The sequence below is a fragment of the Arachis hypogaea genome, chromosome 3, assembly GCF_003086295.3.
Source record: "Arachis hypogaea cultivar Tifrunner chromosome 3, arahy.Tifrunner.gnm2.J5K5, whole genome shotgun sequence".
Taxonomy (NCBI): Eukaryota; Viridiplantae; Streptophyta; class Magnoliopsida; order Fabales; family Fabaceae; genus Arachis; species Arachis hypogaea.
The window spans coordinates 27,421,495-27,439,483 of NC_092038.1; the positions used below are offsets into that span (position 1 = coordinate 27,421,495).

The 17,989-nt window shown below is 36.7% G+C and overlaps 1 protein-coding gene and 1 long non-coding RNA gene across 2 annotated transcripts; one reads left to right on the forward strand and one right to left on the reverse strand.

Annotated features, from left to right (window-relative positions):
* Positions 1-89: 89 nt before the first annotated feature.
* On the reverse strand, positions 90-3,143 carry LOC112790003 (uncharacterized). Its single transcript, XM_025832209.3, has 2 exons — positions 2,166-3,143; positions 90-701 (listed from the first exon to the last, which is right to left on the reverse strand). The coding sequence occupies exons 1-2, from the start codon at positions 2,616-2,618 to the stop codon at positions 342-344; spliced, it is 813 nt and encodes a 270-aa protein (XP_025687994.1). The 5' UTR covers positions 2,619-3,143; the 3' UTR covers positions 90-341.
* Positions 3,144-15,953: 12,810 nt separating this feature from the next.
* Positions 15,954-17,989, forward strand: LOC112770029 (uncharacterized). The gene is made up of 5 exons (XR_003186569.3): positions 15,954-16,275; positions 16,606-16,769; positions 16,863-16,977; positions 17,071-17,451; positions 17,530-17,989. It is a non-coding gene; the product is annotated as an uncharacterized lncRNA (long non-coding RNA).

Sequence of the window (17,989 nt, forward strand, 5' to 3'; positions counted from 1 at the left end):
ATGTTACTTATAAATATGAAATTGTTGAATAACCACATACCAGACTAGACATTGATGATAGATTCTCCACACAAAAAAAAGCAACCATCAGACGGAAAAGCAACTCGTAGAATTCGATATTAGATCCAGTTATAAAAATAAAAAAAAATGGGAGAACTCTGAATTTCTCTCTCAATCTCCTAACTAAAGAATCAATCACAAGGAATGACAAAGTTTAAGGAAATAAACCAACAAAATATGTAGCCTACGACTGGAACACACTATTTACACATATATGTAGCCTACCAAACAATCAATGTATAGTAATCAGAATAAACAGAACTAATGCATCAACGTCAGCATCATATATCATCCGGCAGCCGAAAACTTTGTGAACCAAAAATCTGGTAAGACCTGCTCTGTACAAAAACAGCAAGACCACATTTGCTGCCGTTGAATCCTTCCCACAACAGAAAATTAACAGTTCCAGAAACCGTCTTTTTCACGGATATGTCTTTGACGGTGCAGAGCTTCTCGAGTCTTCTAACAACGTAGTCATTGGATAGAACACGCCCTTTGTTCTCCCCTCTCGGACAGTCCGTGACCAAACCACTTTCATATAAAGCTACCATCACATTGGCACCTTGATTATCCACCTTGGTCCTCAGTGTTCCTTTTAGAGACACTTGCAATGAATCTGGTGTAGGCCTCGTGAAAGTAGCCTGATATAACAAGCAATCTTGATTAATTAACAATTAAAACAAAATAGTGAACAAGAAAGCAGCTTGCATTTTTTTTCCTTCTTATACTAAGATATTCTCGGCTAACTGTTTGTAATCTGTCATTGACATAGCTTGTCTTTGTCGCAATTAGTTGGATTGGAGTGCATTTACAAATAATCACTCAATGCTATAGAGCAAATGCTGTGACATCTCAACCATGAAGTTTTTCGGCTATGGGGTTAGTTTCAAAGAAGATAATTAGAGAAATGATATTCATAATATCTTTTCAAACAGAGTCAAATTCGTTCTCTACCATAACTAAATGATGTGTGAAACCAGTTTCATATAGGTCCGACAAATCATGGTAGAGGAGTGTGAATCAATGCTGTGCAACGAATAGGGAGTACAAACAACACAACTTACAATTAATGAAAAATACAACATAACTTCCTCAACCATGCATGGATACTATGGCATTATTACTTATTAGGTAAGCAAATTGAGACCACTCGGTGGGAGATGAGATAAAGGAACTGTGATCGAAAATCACATAAGTCAACATCGTTTAGGATCTATCACCTAACAGAAAGCCTTCTACTTTACTTTTTGGCCAAAGTGATACAGTGGCTCTTAAGGTACATTTGTTATTCTATTTTCCCTTTTGGAGCTGGTGTTGATTTAAGAGAGCATTATTAAAAATAAAAAAGAAAAAACACTATTAGGACATTTCCTCTCCAGTGAAATCTTTAAATTTCCAATCATTATGACATGAAAATTTTGATCTTATTCACTGGCATAGTCAAACCATCAACAATATTTCAACCAATGGTTTTTGCCCAAGCAAATTTTCCGTCAAAATCTGGCTGGGAATAGTAACTATGAGCAGTTGATTTTATTAAAACATTGTTAATTTTTCCTATTAAACTGAGAAACAATTATCATAAAAAAAAGTTTCATTAAGGAAAATGCTCCAGTCCGCTGCAAAGCTTCTTCCATTTCAACAAATATATGAATATATTTTTCTATTAATACAAACACATAAATATTACCTAAAATCTTTACTTGGATATACTTTGAATCATTTTCGATTTCATTCTCAAGTTAAATATCTTTTCCATCTTAGCTGATTAAGCTAACTAAACATTAGATCAGTAGAACCTATAAACAGGCATGATGAGTGACACTGAGAAAAAAACCCTATTAAGGCCTTACAATAAGGGTATAATATATGAGCTTTATACGTTTGGCATCTAACTAAAGAACAAGAGAAAGGAGAAAGAACAATGGCAAGAAAAAAGAACAAAACGGAAAATAACACAAAAAACATGGACAAAAGAAATGCCCATGGAAAAAGATATTTGCACCTCATTCTTAAGGATTAGGACTAGCATGTAGAAGTTAGATTTGGATCCTCTCATGTTTCAATCTTCAGTTGATTAAGAAATAAATGATACGACTGCTAACCTGGAACGTAGGAGAAGGGAATCTAGGGGCAGAAGTGATGCAATGAATGAGGGCATTCTCGTCATTTCCAACACAGTGAGCTTTTCCCTGAACCACAATCTGAGGCGTGAGCAGGGTATCAAGCCCAAGAGCTTCCACGTAAGCCTTCTGCCTAACGGTCCACTGGCTGGACCCAAACGGGTCCTTCCAGCCCATGTAATCCCAATAGTCCACGTGGAACGTCATAACCACCACCGGCACCTCCAGCCCGAAGTCACCTCTCCCCAGCCGCGACAACACCAGCTCCGCCGCCGGCGACGTCGCGCACCCCTGCGACGAGAACATCTCCACCACAACTGGTCCCCCGCGCTTCTGCTCCTCCGCCGTGAGGTCCGCCGTCACGTGCCTCTCCACGTCTCCGCCAGTGTCCCTGCGGCCGCCCTTGCTGAAGCATGCGAAGAGACGCGGCGCCATCGCAAGAAAGGAAAGAAGTGCGCGGTGGCGGTGGAAGCGCAAGAGTTTGCGGCAGTTATCAGGTTGTGAGTTGAGAAGAAACGGAAAGAATTGTGAGAACGCGAAAAAAATCAACCAAAAATGGAGGATCCAAAAGATAGAGTGAGTATGTGCGCGTGTACCGTGTGGGTTTCTTTCTAAAATGGTAATACCAGACGGGGAAGTTTTAAGAGAATGGAAGTTGGAGAAAGAAAGATGGCGAAGAACTTGGGGTAAGAAAGGGTTAAGGCCTAACGGGGTTTTGATTAAATGAATGGATGAATTATTTATTTATTTATTTAATCTATATTTTTTATTAATTTTTTTATAGCTGGTATTTGTAATTAGTGTTTTTAAAATAGCAAATACTTGTTAGCAAACTTTTGTTTTATTTTAAAGGTTAGATTAAAATTATCGTCAAAATATTTAGTTAAAAGAATTAAAAAACTTTTTGTTTTTAACATATTAATATTTAAAGTTAAAAAATTCTCTTTTATAATACGTTTTACTAATGCTTTTAGGAGATTCCTTAATAAAAACTCTTATTTTAATGCACAGAATGTTTCTTTCTTGTGCTTTGTGTATCGTGGAGGCTGATGGTGGTTCAGTTGCGTTACCGACACGGTTCAGTCGGTGGGATGCACGTTGGGTTGTCAGTGTTACATGTGGGTGGCGCTGCTAAATCTTTGAAGCGGGGAAGTAACAGGTCACAGTCACAGAGATTACAGATCACCTACCTAATCGAATCTCTACAAAATTGCATTAGATTTCGATTTAATTAATTTGTTCATCTTTATAATTTCTATTAAATTTTTAATTATAATAAGATTTTTTATTTAAATTAAAATTTTTAATTAGATCATTTTTATCTACTTTTTTAAAAAATTTAAGAAATATAAGTTTTTATTATTTTTTATTCAATATTAGATGAATTATAAAATATTTTAAGAATAAATATTCTAAAATTATTGTTATTTTTTTAAAAAATAAATATTAAAAATCTAGTATAAAATTTTAATTATAAATTTTTAAACTTTAATTACTTAACTAAAAATTTGATAAAATATAAAAACTAAAAAATAATTAAACCTTAGATTTCTACGTTCAAAATGAGACACATGTAGTCTAACCTTATTTATTTAAATAAGTAACTATATCCGCTAAATATCTCCTACTATCTCTACCTCATCTAGAAGGTAGATCTCAACAAACTCCCAAGATAAAGGGAACGGTTATCCACTTTCAAAAGTAGAACTATTCCAAAAGGTGGTTACCCACTCTACTATAAATACACTAACACCCTTTACGTATATTCAAGTCCCAATCTACTAAAAAATCTGCTCAAAACCCTTGCTAACTTAATAATCGGAGTCTCTTATAGGTACCACCCCTCACCTCCTCACGAGAAACTCGGTTGGCAGCACCTCAGCACCAGCACAAGTCGGACACTGCCTCAAAAGGAGTCTAGACCTCACGTTCAGACCCAAATTACTGTTTCAAGTAATCCCGGGAACATTAGCATCGTTGTCGGAGACGTGGAAGTCTATATCCGTGTATGGCGGACAACCAATATGAAGACGACCACACGACATTTGAGTCGGAACCAGAGCCCCACCATGACGACTTGACGCTAGCATTACCTCCACCACGAGAAAGAACGAATGCCCCCACAGGGAAGCTGACCAACGGGTTCCTTGTGTGGTCTAGAATTTCACAAATAAGTTTTCGTTGAAAGTATAGTTTCTAAACCAACAAGAATCATTTTGTACAAAAGATTGTTTGTCACAAGTAACAAACCCCTAATAAATAATAACCGAAGTATTTGAACCTCGGGTCGTCTCTCAAGGAATTGCAGGGAAGTGTTCTTTTTATTGGTTATGTAAAGGTCTATTTTGGAGTTTTTAAGATAAGAAGCAAGAATAGTAAATGACAAAAGGAATAAACTAATAACTAGAAAAGCTCTTGGCAAGGTATAAGAATTGGAAATCCTATCCTAATCATCCTTATCAATTGTGATGAGAATTATTCATTGCTCCCACTTAGTTAACCCTCAATGAATGAAGAAAAGTCAAGTGGACTAATCAATTTGATTCCTCAAGTCCTAATCAACTCCTAAGGAAAGACTAGCTTTAGTGGAATCCAAATCAATCAGCAACTTTCAATTATCAATCAACAAAGGAGTTTGATATCTCAAGTGTCACCAATTACTCAACCAAGCCAAGAACATAGAATCCTACTCTAACATCCTTCTAAGTATTTTGTCAAGTACTTGGAGGGCATAACATAAAAACATAGAAAACTAGCAAGGAATATTAAATCCAAACTACCAATTGCAAACATTAATTAATAACAGATAATAGAAGAAGCAATAAATATGAAATACTTCAAATTGTATTAAAAGGAAAATCAAATCTAACATGAGAATTCATAAACTAAAGTAATTAACAAGGAAAATCAATAAACTAGAATACCAAGACAAATAAAAGTAGAAGAGAAATCATAAATCCTAAAACCTAAGAGAGAGGAGAGAGCCTCTCTCTCTAAAAACAACATCTAAAACCTAAAATTCTGTGAATGAAAGTTGAATGATGAATGAATGAATTCCCCCATTCTGTAGCCTCTAATCTGTGTTTTTTGGGTCGAAAACTAGGTCAAAAATAGCCCAAAAATCGCCTCCACTGATTTCTGATACGTCCAGTACGTGCACATGTCACGCGTACACGTCGTCCAAGCGTACGTGTGGATTGAACTTTCGCCAGGTCACGTGTACGCGTGATCCACGCGTGCGCGTCGCCCAACAGCTAGGCAGCTATGGCAATTATATGGTGGTTTGAAGACGTCGAATTCCTTGCCACCAATGCGACGCTTCACCAGTGAGCAAATAGATAGTAAACTCAACACATTGTCCTTCAAGCACCACCTGCGCTTGTAGTACTCGTTCCATAGCCTGAAACCATGTATCGGCTTTAGTCGGGCTAGTAGTTCCCTTGAACTTAGGTGGATTAACCTTCAAGAAGTTTGCCAATGTCATCGGGCCCTGAACTCCACCTCCGTCATTACCATGGTTGTTCAGCTGTTGACCAAAAGTCTCAGCAATGGCTTGCATAGCAGCAGCCATGTTCTCCAACGCAGTCATAAAGTTCACCGGGTCATTAGGGTTAATCTCCGGTGCACGAGCATTCTTATGACCTCTCCCACGGCCTCTAGTGCATCGACGAGGCGCTATCTGGTTCCTATACACACCAAACAATCGATATTAAGTTGATCAGTCTCAATATCAGAAGTCTAGTGCTTCAAAGTCCCAAATGCATGCTCATGAACGTTTATGCCAATTATATCAAGCAGATATACTAATAGCACATAACACACATACAGAGAATGCACAGAAGCATAGTCAGTCCGTCCCTCAGGCTCTACAGGAACGAACTGCTCTGATACCATAATGTAACACCCTACCATACAGAGTCTTATGCTTAAGTTATAATTCAGAGATGGCAAGGTATTACGACCTCTAAAATAAAAATTTAGTACGAATAGTATTGTGAAAAATGATTATAACTAGGAGCCTTTTTAAGAAAAAGGGGTAAACAAAAATCGTAACTCAAAAAGCGCAACACTCTGATCGATAACGTAACGAACAAGGATAAACCAGCGCGAGATTATATATATAAAAGAGTGTCAAAAACGGGAATATCAAAACTCAAAATCCGGTTGCGAAGATAACCGATCCGAGCATAGCAACATATATATATATATATATATACAAGTAAATAAAATAGGAAACCCCAAGGAAAACCCAAAGGGACACAAAACTGAGAACCTATTCTCCAGAATCTCCTATAAGATGAGTCATCACAGTTTGTATTATTCAATGGAGATAAGGTATCTAAGGGAAATCATAAAAACAAAACAGAGTCCCGAGAACAAAGGATCTTCGCTAATTCAGAAATCTCCAGCATACTTCAGTGAGAAGCCTCACGTCTTGCATCTAAAAATCATAAAATCCGCATGGGTGAGAACCAGAGGTTCCCAATATGGTAACAGCTTCCACATATATAATATATAATAATAGAGGAAAGCCGAAGGTAATCCTAGGACTTCCTCCAAATAAAATCAAGCTTATAAACAAGCTAAACTATAAAGGGCATCTGACTAAAGATTCTTCAGTCTAACTAATACTTCCCTTTCCAATTCCTTCAAACTTCCCAACCACCAGTAGGAGTATAATATAGCAAACATAGTTATATCAGACGAGATATACAAATAGGAACAAATAAGGCAGTTAGACAAATAGCAAGTAATATGCAGTCAAATAGGCAATCTCAAACAGTTCACATAGTATGCATATGATGAATGCCTGTCCCTAATGGCTGATGATATCATCTGTCGGTTATAGAGCCAACCCGACAAGTCCTGGTAGCTAACCATCGGACTATCCCTCTGTCGTGCCTCCCCAACTCGAGTTATACTCAATATAAACTTGATAATAATCATGATCCATATCCATCACCCTCACTGGTGAATATTTATGGAGATGAGCTCATCCGGGGCTTTCACAGTGCCCGGCCACCCTGACGACATAGGGTCAAAAGAGCTTCGAGTTTCAACCTGGAGCACGTGGTGGCTAGCCACTTCTTTCTCCCAAGAAAACTCTCATCTCCGATAGTGAAAGTGCAAACATTCACAATTCATTCAACAGCATATATGCATTTATACTTAGTCATAATCATGGCTCCGCCGTAACACGGCAATAATCCAGCCATCCGGCCCACGGTTAAATCCATAACCAGCCAATTCATTAACAATTACGACCCTTCAGCCCATGGCATAACAAGCACTTCCACCGCCATCCTCCGCCTCTCACATAATCATCTTTGATCATCATTGATCGTTTATTTTTCCTTGCTTCACTCGCAAGTTACCACATCCCCTAGCTCTTTTTCTCATTGCTAGGCATATCATAATGATTTAAGACACAAGTGGTGAGATCGGAGGCTTAGAAGTGTGAAATTTGGCTTTTAAAACTCAAAAATCAACTTTGGGATGAAAAAAGGGCCACGCGTACGCGCACTCCACGCGCACGCGTGGATGACCACAAAGCTCATCGGCGCGCAAGCGTCATACACGCGGACGCGTGGGTTGAAAATTAGCCAAACGACGCGTACGCGTCAGCCACGCGCACCCGCCGGTACATTTGTGCCCCAAGCACAAAACTGGCACAACTTTGGCACAACTCTCGGGAAAATTGCTGGGCATTGGGTGCATCATATCGACGCGCACGCGCACGCCACGCGCACGCACGCGTGGATGGTGCCTTTTCGAAAAATGACGCGTACGCGCCAAGTACGCCTACGCGCGGAGGGTCATTTTGCTAAAAATTTTCTAAGTTAAAAGCTGCAGAATTTACAAATTCAACCCCCAATCTTCCAACGGACATAACTTTCTCATTTTAAATCTTTTTCCGCCCGTTCTTTCAACGATATGGACATCCCAGATCTAATTTCATTTCTAAACAAGTTTGGTACAAAACGGGGATCCGCGGTCCAAGTTATGTCCCGCCAAAGTATGCCCAAAAAACCATGTTTTCATACAAAACCACAAGGTGCCATTTTCAAAACAAGCCATTTTCAACTATTTTCAAAATCAACCAAAACATGCCAATTTCAACCCTTTTTTAAATCAATCAAAATATACCAAAATCAACATCAAGCCTCCTCAACTCACACATCAACACTTCACCACAAGTCACAAAACATCATCCCACCATTTTAACACTTCCCAATCATATGGCCAAGATACAAACACAAAAACATATCATACATACTTTCTCATCCCAATTTCAAATAATACCATTTCCAATTAACCATTATTACACACACTCAATATCATACTCACCACCAACATGGTGTCACCCACCATTCAACCTCAATTACTCATCAAGCATATATCACAACATGCATAATTCTCATACATCATACCGTCAAGGCATCAATAATCATTATCACATATATGACCACATCATATATCTCAACCATTCAACAACATCAACAATTCAATGCCTATCTTAGGGCCTCTAGCCTAAGTATTTCCTACCACATTATATATTAGATACGAGAAACCGAGACCATACCTTAGCCGATTTTTTCAAGCTCAACCGAAGCACTTCCAAACCACTTATCCACAAGCCCTTTAGGTCTTAACACCTCCAAGCACAAATTTTTACCACCAAATTCTCTTTTCAAACTTTTCAAGGTCTCAATCAAGCCCCAAAATTCACATACGCACAACCTAAGCCACAATCATCATACCCATACACAACATCTCAATACCCAAACATCATAAAACAACAAATTACACTAGGGTTGAGAATCTTACCACACCCAAGGTCCAAGGAGGCAAGTTTAATCTTCTCCTTCAAGAGAGTTGGGTCCTATAACATCAAAGAGCCTAAAATCTCAATATTTTTACTCATAAAACTCGAAAACAAGACTGGAAATTCGAAGAGCAAAATGTGGCTTACCTCAAGATTGATTGTATGGGTTTTGTAGAGCTCTTCGCGGTAAACGCGTCGCCGCAAACGGTGCGACAATCAGAGCTCTAGATCAAAAGTTATGGTGGTTTGAAGATCAAATGAGAGAAAGAACTTGAGAGAGTGTTCTTCCCTTCATGGCCTCCATTTCAGCGTGAAAGAGAGTGTTGTGAGGAGAGAGAGTACCGAAAACTAGGGTTTTGGTTTAGTTTAGGTGGGCCAAGGGCCCACTTTGGGTCCGGTTGGCCCGGTTTGGCCCGTTCGGTCCAATCTTGGTCCGATTTCTATAAAATTGGTACCGAAATTCTCGTCTCAATCTCCTCTATCATATTAAGCCATAAAAATCACATTTTTAGCTTTCTAGAATAAATTCTCATTTATGGATTAATTAGCCGTTAATTAATCGGGTCTTACAAGGCAGCTACGGCAATTATATATCGTTGCGAAGCCCCGGATGTTAGCTTTCCAATGCAACTGAAACAGCCTCATTTGGATCTCTGTAGCTCAAGTTCTGACCGTTTGAGTGTGAAGAGGTCAGGATTGACAGCTTTGCAGTTCCTTCAACTTCTTGTATTCCTTCCACTTTTGCATGCTTCCTTTCCATCCTCTAAGCCATTCTTGCCTTGTGATCTCTGAAAACACTTAACACACATATCAAGGCATCGAATGGTAATAAGAGAGGATTAAAATTAGCTAAATTAAGACCAAAGAAATATGTTTTCAATCATAGCACAAAATCAAGAAGGAAAATGTAAAACTTGCAATTTACATAAATAAGTGTGAGAATAGTGGATAAAATCCACTCAATTAAGCACAAGATGTACCACGAAATAGTGGTGCATCAAAAGCAACGTCGAAAAATCCTCAACCGCGGAGGATTCATTCAGAGGTCCACCTGCACGAAGATGAAGAACTTTCCCATCCGACGGAAATATTAGGATTAGTTTATGGCCACTATGGATGATTAGAACAACTCGAGATGGAAGCTGAGCGATAACGAGAAGCAAAACGGGAATTACGAAGAGAAGTACGACGATGAAAAGAGCTAGAAAAAAAGCTCTTGAGATTGGAAGCCGATCTCCGAAGACGAAGTAATCGTACAGATCGGGAGGATAGCCCTCTTGGAGGTGAAAATCTGTTTGTTGAAGAGATCATGCAAGCCAGGATTGCTAGAAATTTCAAAACTCCCGACATGGATCTCGACGACGAAACAACCGATCTGAGGCATCACCTCAGCAATTTCAAAAGTCGGATGTACTTAGCTGATGCTTTTGATACAACTCGTTGCAAAGCTTTTCCGACAATCCTGACCAAAGCTTTGAGTTTCTCTGGTAGATGTCTACAGAAAAATATGCCACACCGAGAAGCTTCTAACTCCTTGGCCTATCAAGCATGAAATGGCCAAAAGTTGGATAGAATATTGTGAGTATCATAAGTTGTATGGGCATTCCACTAATGATTGTTATGACTTAAAAGAACGTAATAGAAAAACAGGCCAGGAAAGATCGGTTAGAAAGGTACCTGGCCGAGAGATCGGATGATCAAAGAAAGAGGAAAAGAGATGAGGACGGAGGATGGCAAGAACGTCTCCCGCATACTCTTGAACGCCACATTCATATGATAAATGGAGGGTTTAATGAAGGAGGAATCTCAAACTTCTCATGTAAAAGGCATATCAAAGAAGTATATCAAGTTGGGGAAGACAACAAAATTTCCAATTTACCAACCATCTCATTCATCAAAGAAGATGCTCAAGGGGTGACACCTGACCACGACGACTCGGTAGTGATAACAATAATCATCGTCAATGCAAATCTCCATAGAGCCCTGGTGGACTAAGGGAGCTCGGTGGACATATTGTTTAAGCCTACTTTCGAAAAACTTGGGCTAGAAGAAAAGGATATGAAGGCATACCCAGATAACCTCTTTGAGCTGGGGGACACGCCGATCCAACCTCTTGAATTTATTTCTCTATACACCATCTTTAGAAAGGGCATGAAGTTAAGGATGTTAAGCGTCGACTACATTGTGGTCGACATCATGTTAGCGTACAATACTCTAATAGGTCGGGCCATTTTAAACTGACTAGCAGCAGTTGTCTTTACACCTCACTTGTGTATGAAGTTTTTCACTGCAGAAGAAATTGCCACCGTAAAGGGAGATCAAAAGCTGGCACGAAAGTGTTATAATAAAAGCCTTAATTTTAAAGGTAGCTCAGGTGGAAAAGAAGTCAACACTATTGAACTCAGTGGTATCCAAACTCGGGAAGAAATACGTCTCCAACCTGAAGAGAAGATAGAAAAAGTACAAATCGGGGATCATGCTGAAAAGACAACGAGTATAACGGTCAACCTAGAGGAATGTCTAAAAGCACAGCTCGTTGATTTCTTACGAAGAAACTCCGGCCTCTTCGCCTGGAAAGCCTCCAATATGCCTGGTATAGATCCCGACCTAATGTCTCACAAATTCACTATTGGTGCGAAATTTATAACCATGAACTAACTGGCAAGTGCACTGGGTCGTACCAAGTAATACCTCAGGTGAGTGAGGGTCGACCCACGAGGATTGATGGACTAAGCAACAATGGTTGATTAATTTACTTAGTTAGACAAGCACAAAATGGTGTTTTGAGAGTTCAAACGCATTAACAGTAAGTTCAGAAAATTAACAAAGAAAGCAGTAAACTGATGTAATTAATATGGGAGAAACAGTTAAGGCTTCAGAGATATCTATTTTCCGGATTGACTTTTCTTACTAACTATTTTAATCATGCAAGATTTAATTCAAGGCAAACTGTATGTGACTAAACCCTAATTCCTTAGACCTTTTTAGTCTCCTCTAAAATTCATCAACTGTCAATTTCTTGGTCACTTAATTCCAATTAGAGGGTGAAGTTCAATTCTAGTTTAAATGCCACAGAAACCCTAATTACCCAAATATAAGAGGATTATATGTCAAGTATCCTGTTAAGTCCAGATAATTATAAATTTAGGAGAATATGTTTTTAAGCTATTGTTCAAGTAAAGAGCTTTTCTAAGTTATACAAGAACTCAATTAGAACAAGGATCATACTTCCGTTCCACTAGAATTCATGAGATAAAGAACGAAAACCATTCTTGAATTATAATCAGTAAATGAATTAAAATAGAAAAATAATAGTATCAATCCATACAATAGACAAAGCTCCTAACCTTAATAATGGAGGTTTAGTTGCTCATGGCTTAGAGAGAAAACTAGGATTCTGAAAAACTGTAAATTGCGGAATGAGGTAGAAAAGAAAAAAATGAAGGGTTGATTATTTTTCCTTTTATATCTGATCCTAATTAATGTAAAATATATTTCCTAAAACTAAAATAATATATTTTCCTAATTATAAATAAAATCAAAATTAATTAACTTCAGCGCAGCTTTGTATGAGTGCATAGGGACCATTGGACTCATTAAGGTCCACGCTGAACTTGAGAATTCTCAAGTTCAGCGTGGGTGAGAGCAATACGTGTCCTTTGGAGCTTGAATCCACGCTGAACTTGGATTAACCCAAGTTCAGCGTGGGATGATACGTGATTCTTCCTCTATGCGTTGGATTCCACGCTGAACTTGAGAAAGCTCAAGTTTAGCGTGGAGGAGGTAGAGTGAAATGGAAGAAAAGAGGTACACTATTATATATTGTTGGAAAGCTCTGAAAGTTAGCTTTCTAATGCCACTAAAATCACGTCAATTGGATCTCTGTAACTCAAGTTATTTCTATTTAAGTGCAAAGAGGTTGGGGTTGACAGCATCATTCGCTTTCTTCCTTTTCTGCTACAAAACTCTGTCAAATCCATCCAAATACTACCTGAAATAAATAGAATTTGCAAACAACTCAAAGTATCATTCATAGTGGCTAAAGGTAATTAAATCTTGATTAAACTCAACAATTTGAATGCAAATTCACTAGAAAAAGATAGAGAACATGCTCACGCATCACAACACCAAACTTGAATTGTTGCTTGTCCTCAAGCAACCAAAATCAGTACATGATTAAGATGTGAATTTTCATGAGAAGTGGAAGTTCAGTTATGCTCAAGTCTATTCTTAAAATGGGGTTTATTCATTGTAACTCTGAGCAGTTTTGGCATCTCACTCTCCTTTGAATCAGAGGAATGTCAGTATCATTCGGAATCAGAATCCGAATCATATTATGAATTCTCTGATCTTTATACTCCTGTTTAATTCTTGAACATAGCAAATTTACTTTAATTCTATTTTCTTTGGTGCTTTGCACCTTGAGCCTAGTCGTGACTTTAAATGTTGTCTCAAGCTTCACTTGACACAAAAACACCACAAGCACTTGACTGGAAAACTCTTTCTAAGCTCTAATTGCTCTTTCAGCTTCTCTCAGACAGTGGTGCTCAAAGCTTTTGGCATACTTTGCTGAATGTATTTGGTCACGACTCTAAATATTCCGTCTTAAGGATTATTTGAAACATGAATACCACAAGCATATAACTAGGAAACAACTCTTTGAGCTTTTAATCATGTCAGACTTCCCTAGTCATTGATGCTCAGAGCCTTGGACCTTGCTCTTATTTTTCTTTTGCTGTTTCTTTTGCTTAAATGATTAAATGTTTGGTTACATCAGAGAATTTATAATAGTTCTCTAAATTCTTGTTCCTCATACATCAACATCTTTTGATTTAAATTCAAATATGCACTGTTCATGTCATTCATTCATAATCGCAATAATACCACTACATTTAAGTAAATGAGACTAATCTTAAGTATAAACTCAATTTCTCATGCATTACATCTTTTTCTTCTTTCTTTTCTTTTGATTTCAAGCTCAGTGAGCAATACATGAGACACTCTTTCCGAATAAAAAAAATCAAATAACAAAATAAATAGTAAATTAAATTAGAACCTAGAAATTGAAATAAAAACTGATCATGCAATAACAAAAAAATAGCCGAAAACGGGAATATAACATAATAAGAACGGGAGGAAATATAGAATGAAAGGAACTCAACTACCTCAGTTATCCTAGTGGTCATTTCATTCTTCAGGCTGTGCTCCTCCATGAAGATGATTTGCCTCCCTTTGGTGCCATTAAAATAAACAAAAATGCCACAAGCGAAGCGACAACACCAAATTTAAAAGTTTACTTGTCCTCAAGCAAAGAAGAACTGAAAGCAGAAAGGGATAGAAAAAGACGTACGGAGGAGTAAAAACAAATATTATGATAAAAAAAAGAATAAAATGATAAAAGGACAAAAGAAGTTAAAATAATTAAAATATATATTATTTTTGGTTTTTTATTTATTATTATTTTTTTATTTTGATTTTTTTATTATTATTATTTTATATATATATATTTTATTTATTTATTTAATATATATATATATTATTTATTATATATATATATATATATATATCTATTAATATATAATAAGTAACCAGTACATGTCTTGATAATCGACAAGTGTTACAGCTCCATGCTCAACACGTGTGTATGCTCAACTCATAACGTGGAAGCTGCTGAAAATATAATAACAAAAAACTCCAATTACAATAATATTATTATTATATATATACAATCTACATCATCAATATTATGTATTATATAATATAAGCCAATAGTATATAAGACACTTCTTTTTGTAATGTCTCTTATTTTACACATTGGATTGAAAACTTCAATCCGAAGCTCTCAAAAAATTTGAGACTTGATTTCTCAGCCACATTTTTTATCATTGGTTCTCTTTACTATATCACATACTGAATATTCATTACAAGATGGGTGAAAATTACGACTATATTTCTGATATCAATGCAAGGAAGCTTTGTTGGAACTTTAAAGTATATGTGATCAGAATTTGGGAACATCCGAGTAAGTTCAACGAGAAGGAGGTTGGAAGCATAGAGATGATCCTGCAAGATAGTAAGGTAACTATATCCCAAACAAAATTGCTATTACTAATATGTTGCACTTAAATCATTATAAAACACAAGTATAGATATCTCTAATAAAATATATTTGTTGGTTTGTTCTACTGAAAAATGCAGGGTGGAAGGGGCCATGCTTCAATATCCAAGTCTATAGTTAAGAAATGGAGTGGTGTATATTATGACGAACTTTATAGTAGTGGACAACAAAACCATAAAAAAACCCACTCCATATCGCTGGATACTAACTTTTTCACACAGGACGGAGGTCAATCACATTATGAATCCTACTTTTCCTCTTGACGCATTTGTGTTCAAGACTATACCGGAATTGCTTACGGCCGAGAAGATCGAAAACTCAGAACTATTTGGTGAGTTTAAAATCATCATTAAAGAAATCAAGTATAAGTGAGATATATTTTTTCCCTTAGACATGATTGGTGAGGTAGTTGGAAAGCATGATCCCAGAGAGTTGGTCACCAGCAAAGGGAAGGAGACCAAACGGTTGGTTGTGGTGTTACAAGATTTGGAGTAAGTTTTCTTATAAGAGAAAAAACATCTAAATCATATAACACAACTCACATTCATATACTACCTGCATTCTTTTGTATGGTACTCATGGCATCCTTCTGTATGTATTATTTTAAAATATAGAAAAAATAGGATTAACTGCACTTTATTTGGTGAAATAGTCGATGAGATACTACCACATCTGGAAGTTAGAAGGCTGGAGCCACTTATTATAGTTATACAATACTTTTAAGGCAATTAGATGGAATGGTATGTACTCATAATCATATCATACTTTAATAAAATGATTCCATCCGGTATTTGTGATTATTTCTAATTTTATCAAGGGCATATAGGACAAACTTCGGTCCAGATTCATTTTGAGATCTCCAAACTCCACATCAATGCAGAGTTGAAGGATGTTCTTGGATTTAGGGACATGTTAGATGGTTTCATTTCACCTTTTTTCTGTTTTGGGATAAAATTTGATTAAGCCAATGTCTAAACATTCTGTAAAAATCACTGAAATTTATATGGTGTAGGTTGCTAAAGGGGGCACCATCCAATGCTTCAAGAATAAGTCAAATGTCATCCCAGAGTGGCTGGTTTGGCGTGGAAGAGATTACTAATGGGTCTGCATTAGTTAAAACCATTGAAGAGGCCCTAAGTTCCAAAGAGGTAAATTAAGAATTTTTTCGTTAGGATATAATAGCTTCACTGTTATGTTATGGATCGAATATTGCATAAATATATAATGTCTTTTATTATTAGATATATTAGGTAATTTAAATACTTTTTATTTTCAGTGTTTATGTTCAATCAAATGATTTGATAAGCAAAGGAAACAAATTAAACTTCTAATTTGGAATAGCCACACACAGCTTGATAAATGTTGTCATTGATTTATAGTTTAAGGTTTGGGTTTCAGCTTTTGTGAAATCCACATCTATAGATGGTTTGATTACTTTGTATACAACAAATTATATCTAATATTAGTTTGGATGGCAGGAGGGTCCTATTTGGGTTGTTGGAACTATTGTGGCCATAAATTGCAGCAATAATGATTAGTATTACAAGGCCTACAGAAGATGTCCTAAGAAAGTTGAAACACCAGTTGGTAATAGATACGAATGTGACAAATGCGGCCACACGCATGGAATTGCATCTATAAGGTTGTCGTAATGAAGATTTGAACCAGTGTTAGTAGCTACTTTGGTTTGTTATAAAGCATCCTAATTATGTATGTTTTCCATGCTGATATATAGATACAAGGTGGAGGTCATGGTCTTTGATGGAACAGGCAGCATTTCCCTCTTGCTATGGGATAGAGAAACAAGCTAATTATGTGAAAAACAAGCTGAAAAAGTTTTAGAGGAAGATGTAAGTATTATAATGAACATTACATAAGTTCTTTTTTACATGCTAAGATCTATTAAGGCTTTTCTTCATGATGCCAACATCTTATTTTTTAAGGTGGACGTGAGAATGAATACCCCTTACCCTAGACAACATGATGGATAGGAGACTTTTATTTAAGATAAATGTGAAAGTTGCTAATATCAGTGGCTATGATCAAGTGTTCACTGTGATGAAGATATGTGATGATGAAGAAGTTGTTGACAAAAATCTACCCAAGAATTTCGATGGAAATTCATCAATGAATATGACGGTTTTAAAAAAGTTAACATGTACATTCAGAATTTTAGCTAATGCCACATCAACTATACCTATAACACTTACATAGAATTGTGTCAACATTATTCACAGGAGAATGGGTGCAATAACTCACTTGATATGTTTGGGAACATTACTGATCTTAATACTGACACTGACCCTGATGCTCAGTATACTATGGTAAGTAGTTCAATCAATAGTAAATTGTTATTGTTAATCTAAAAAATTAGGTTGATTATGATGTGTTCTTCTTTGTAGGATGTTAGAGAAGATTCCATAACCAGTCTCAAGAGTAAAACCCCTGCTAAAAGAGTTACAAATGGCTTCAGATCTGGCTCTAGCAGTGTAATCCAAAATGAAGATGAGGGACAACTCTCAACAAACAAGTTTAGCCGAAAGGATGCCGAGAAACAAAAATCTATAATGATAGATGGAGAAAATTGAGTTTTTAAATTAGTGTTTAAGCATTGGCTTAATATTTATGCTATTTTAGTGGTCTTTTGTTTTATTCTTGAGTAAGATTTTAGTATGCTTTGTTATTGGAAAAAAGCATATACTCTTATAACTATGAGTTTTTTCATTGGTTGCTTTGTTATTGGAGAAAGCATATACTCTTATAATTATGAGTTTCTCCATTATTTGTGATGTTATTTTGATACCAATGGAATTTAAGCTTATGATATATGGTAGTCAACAAAAATTATGGTCTAATTCACAT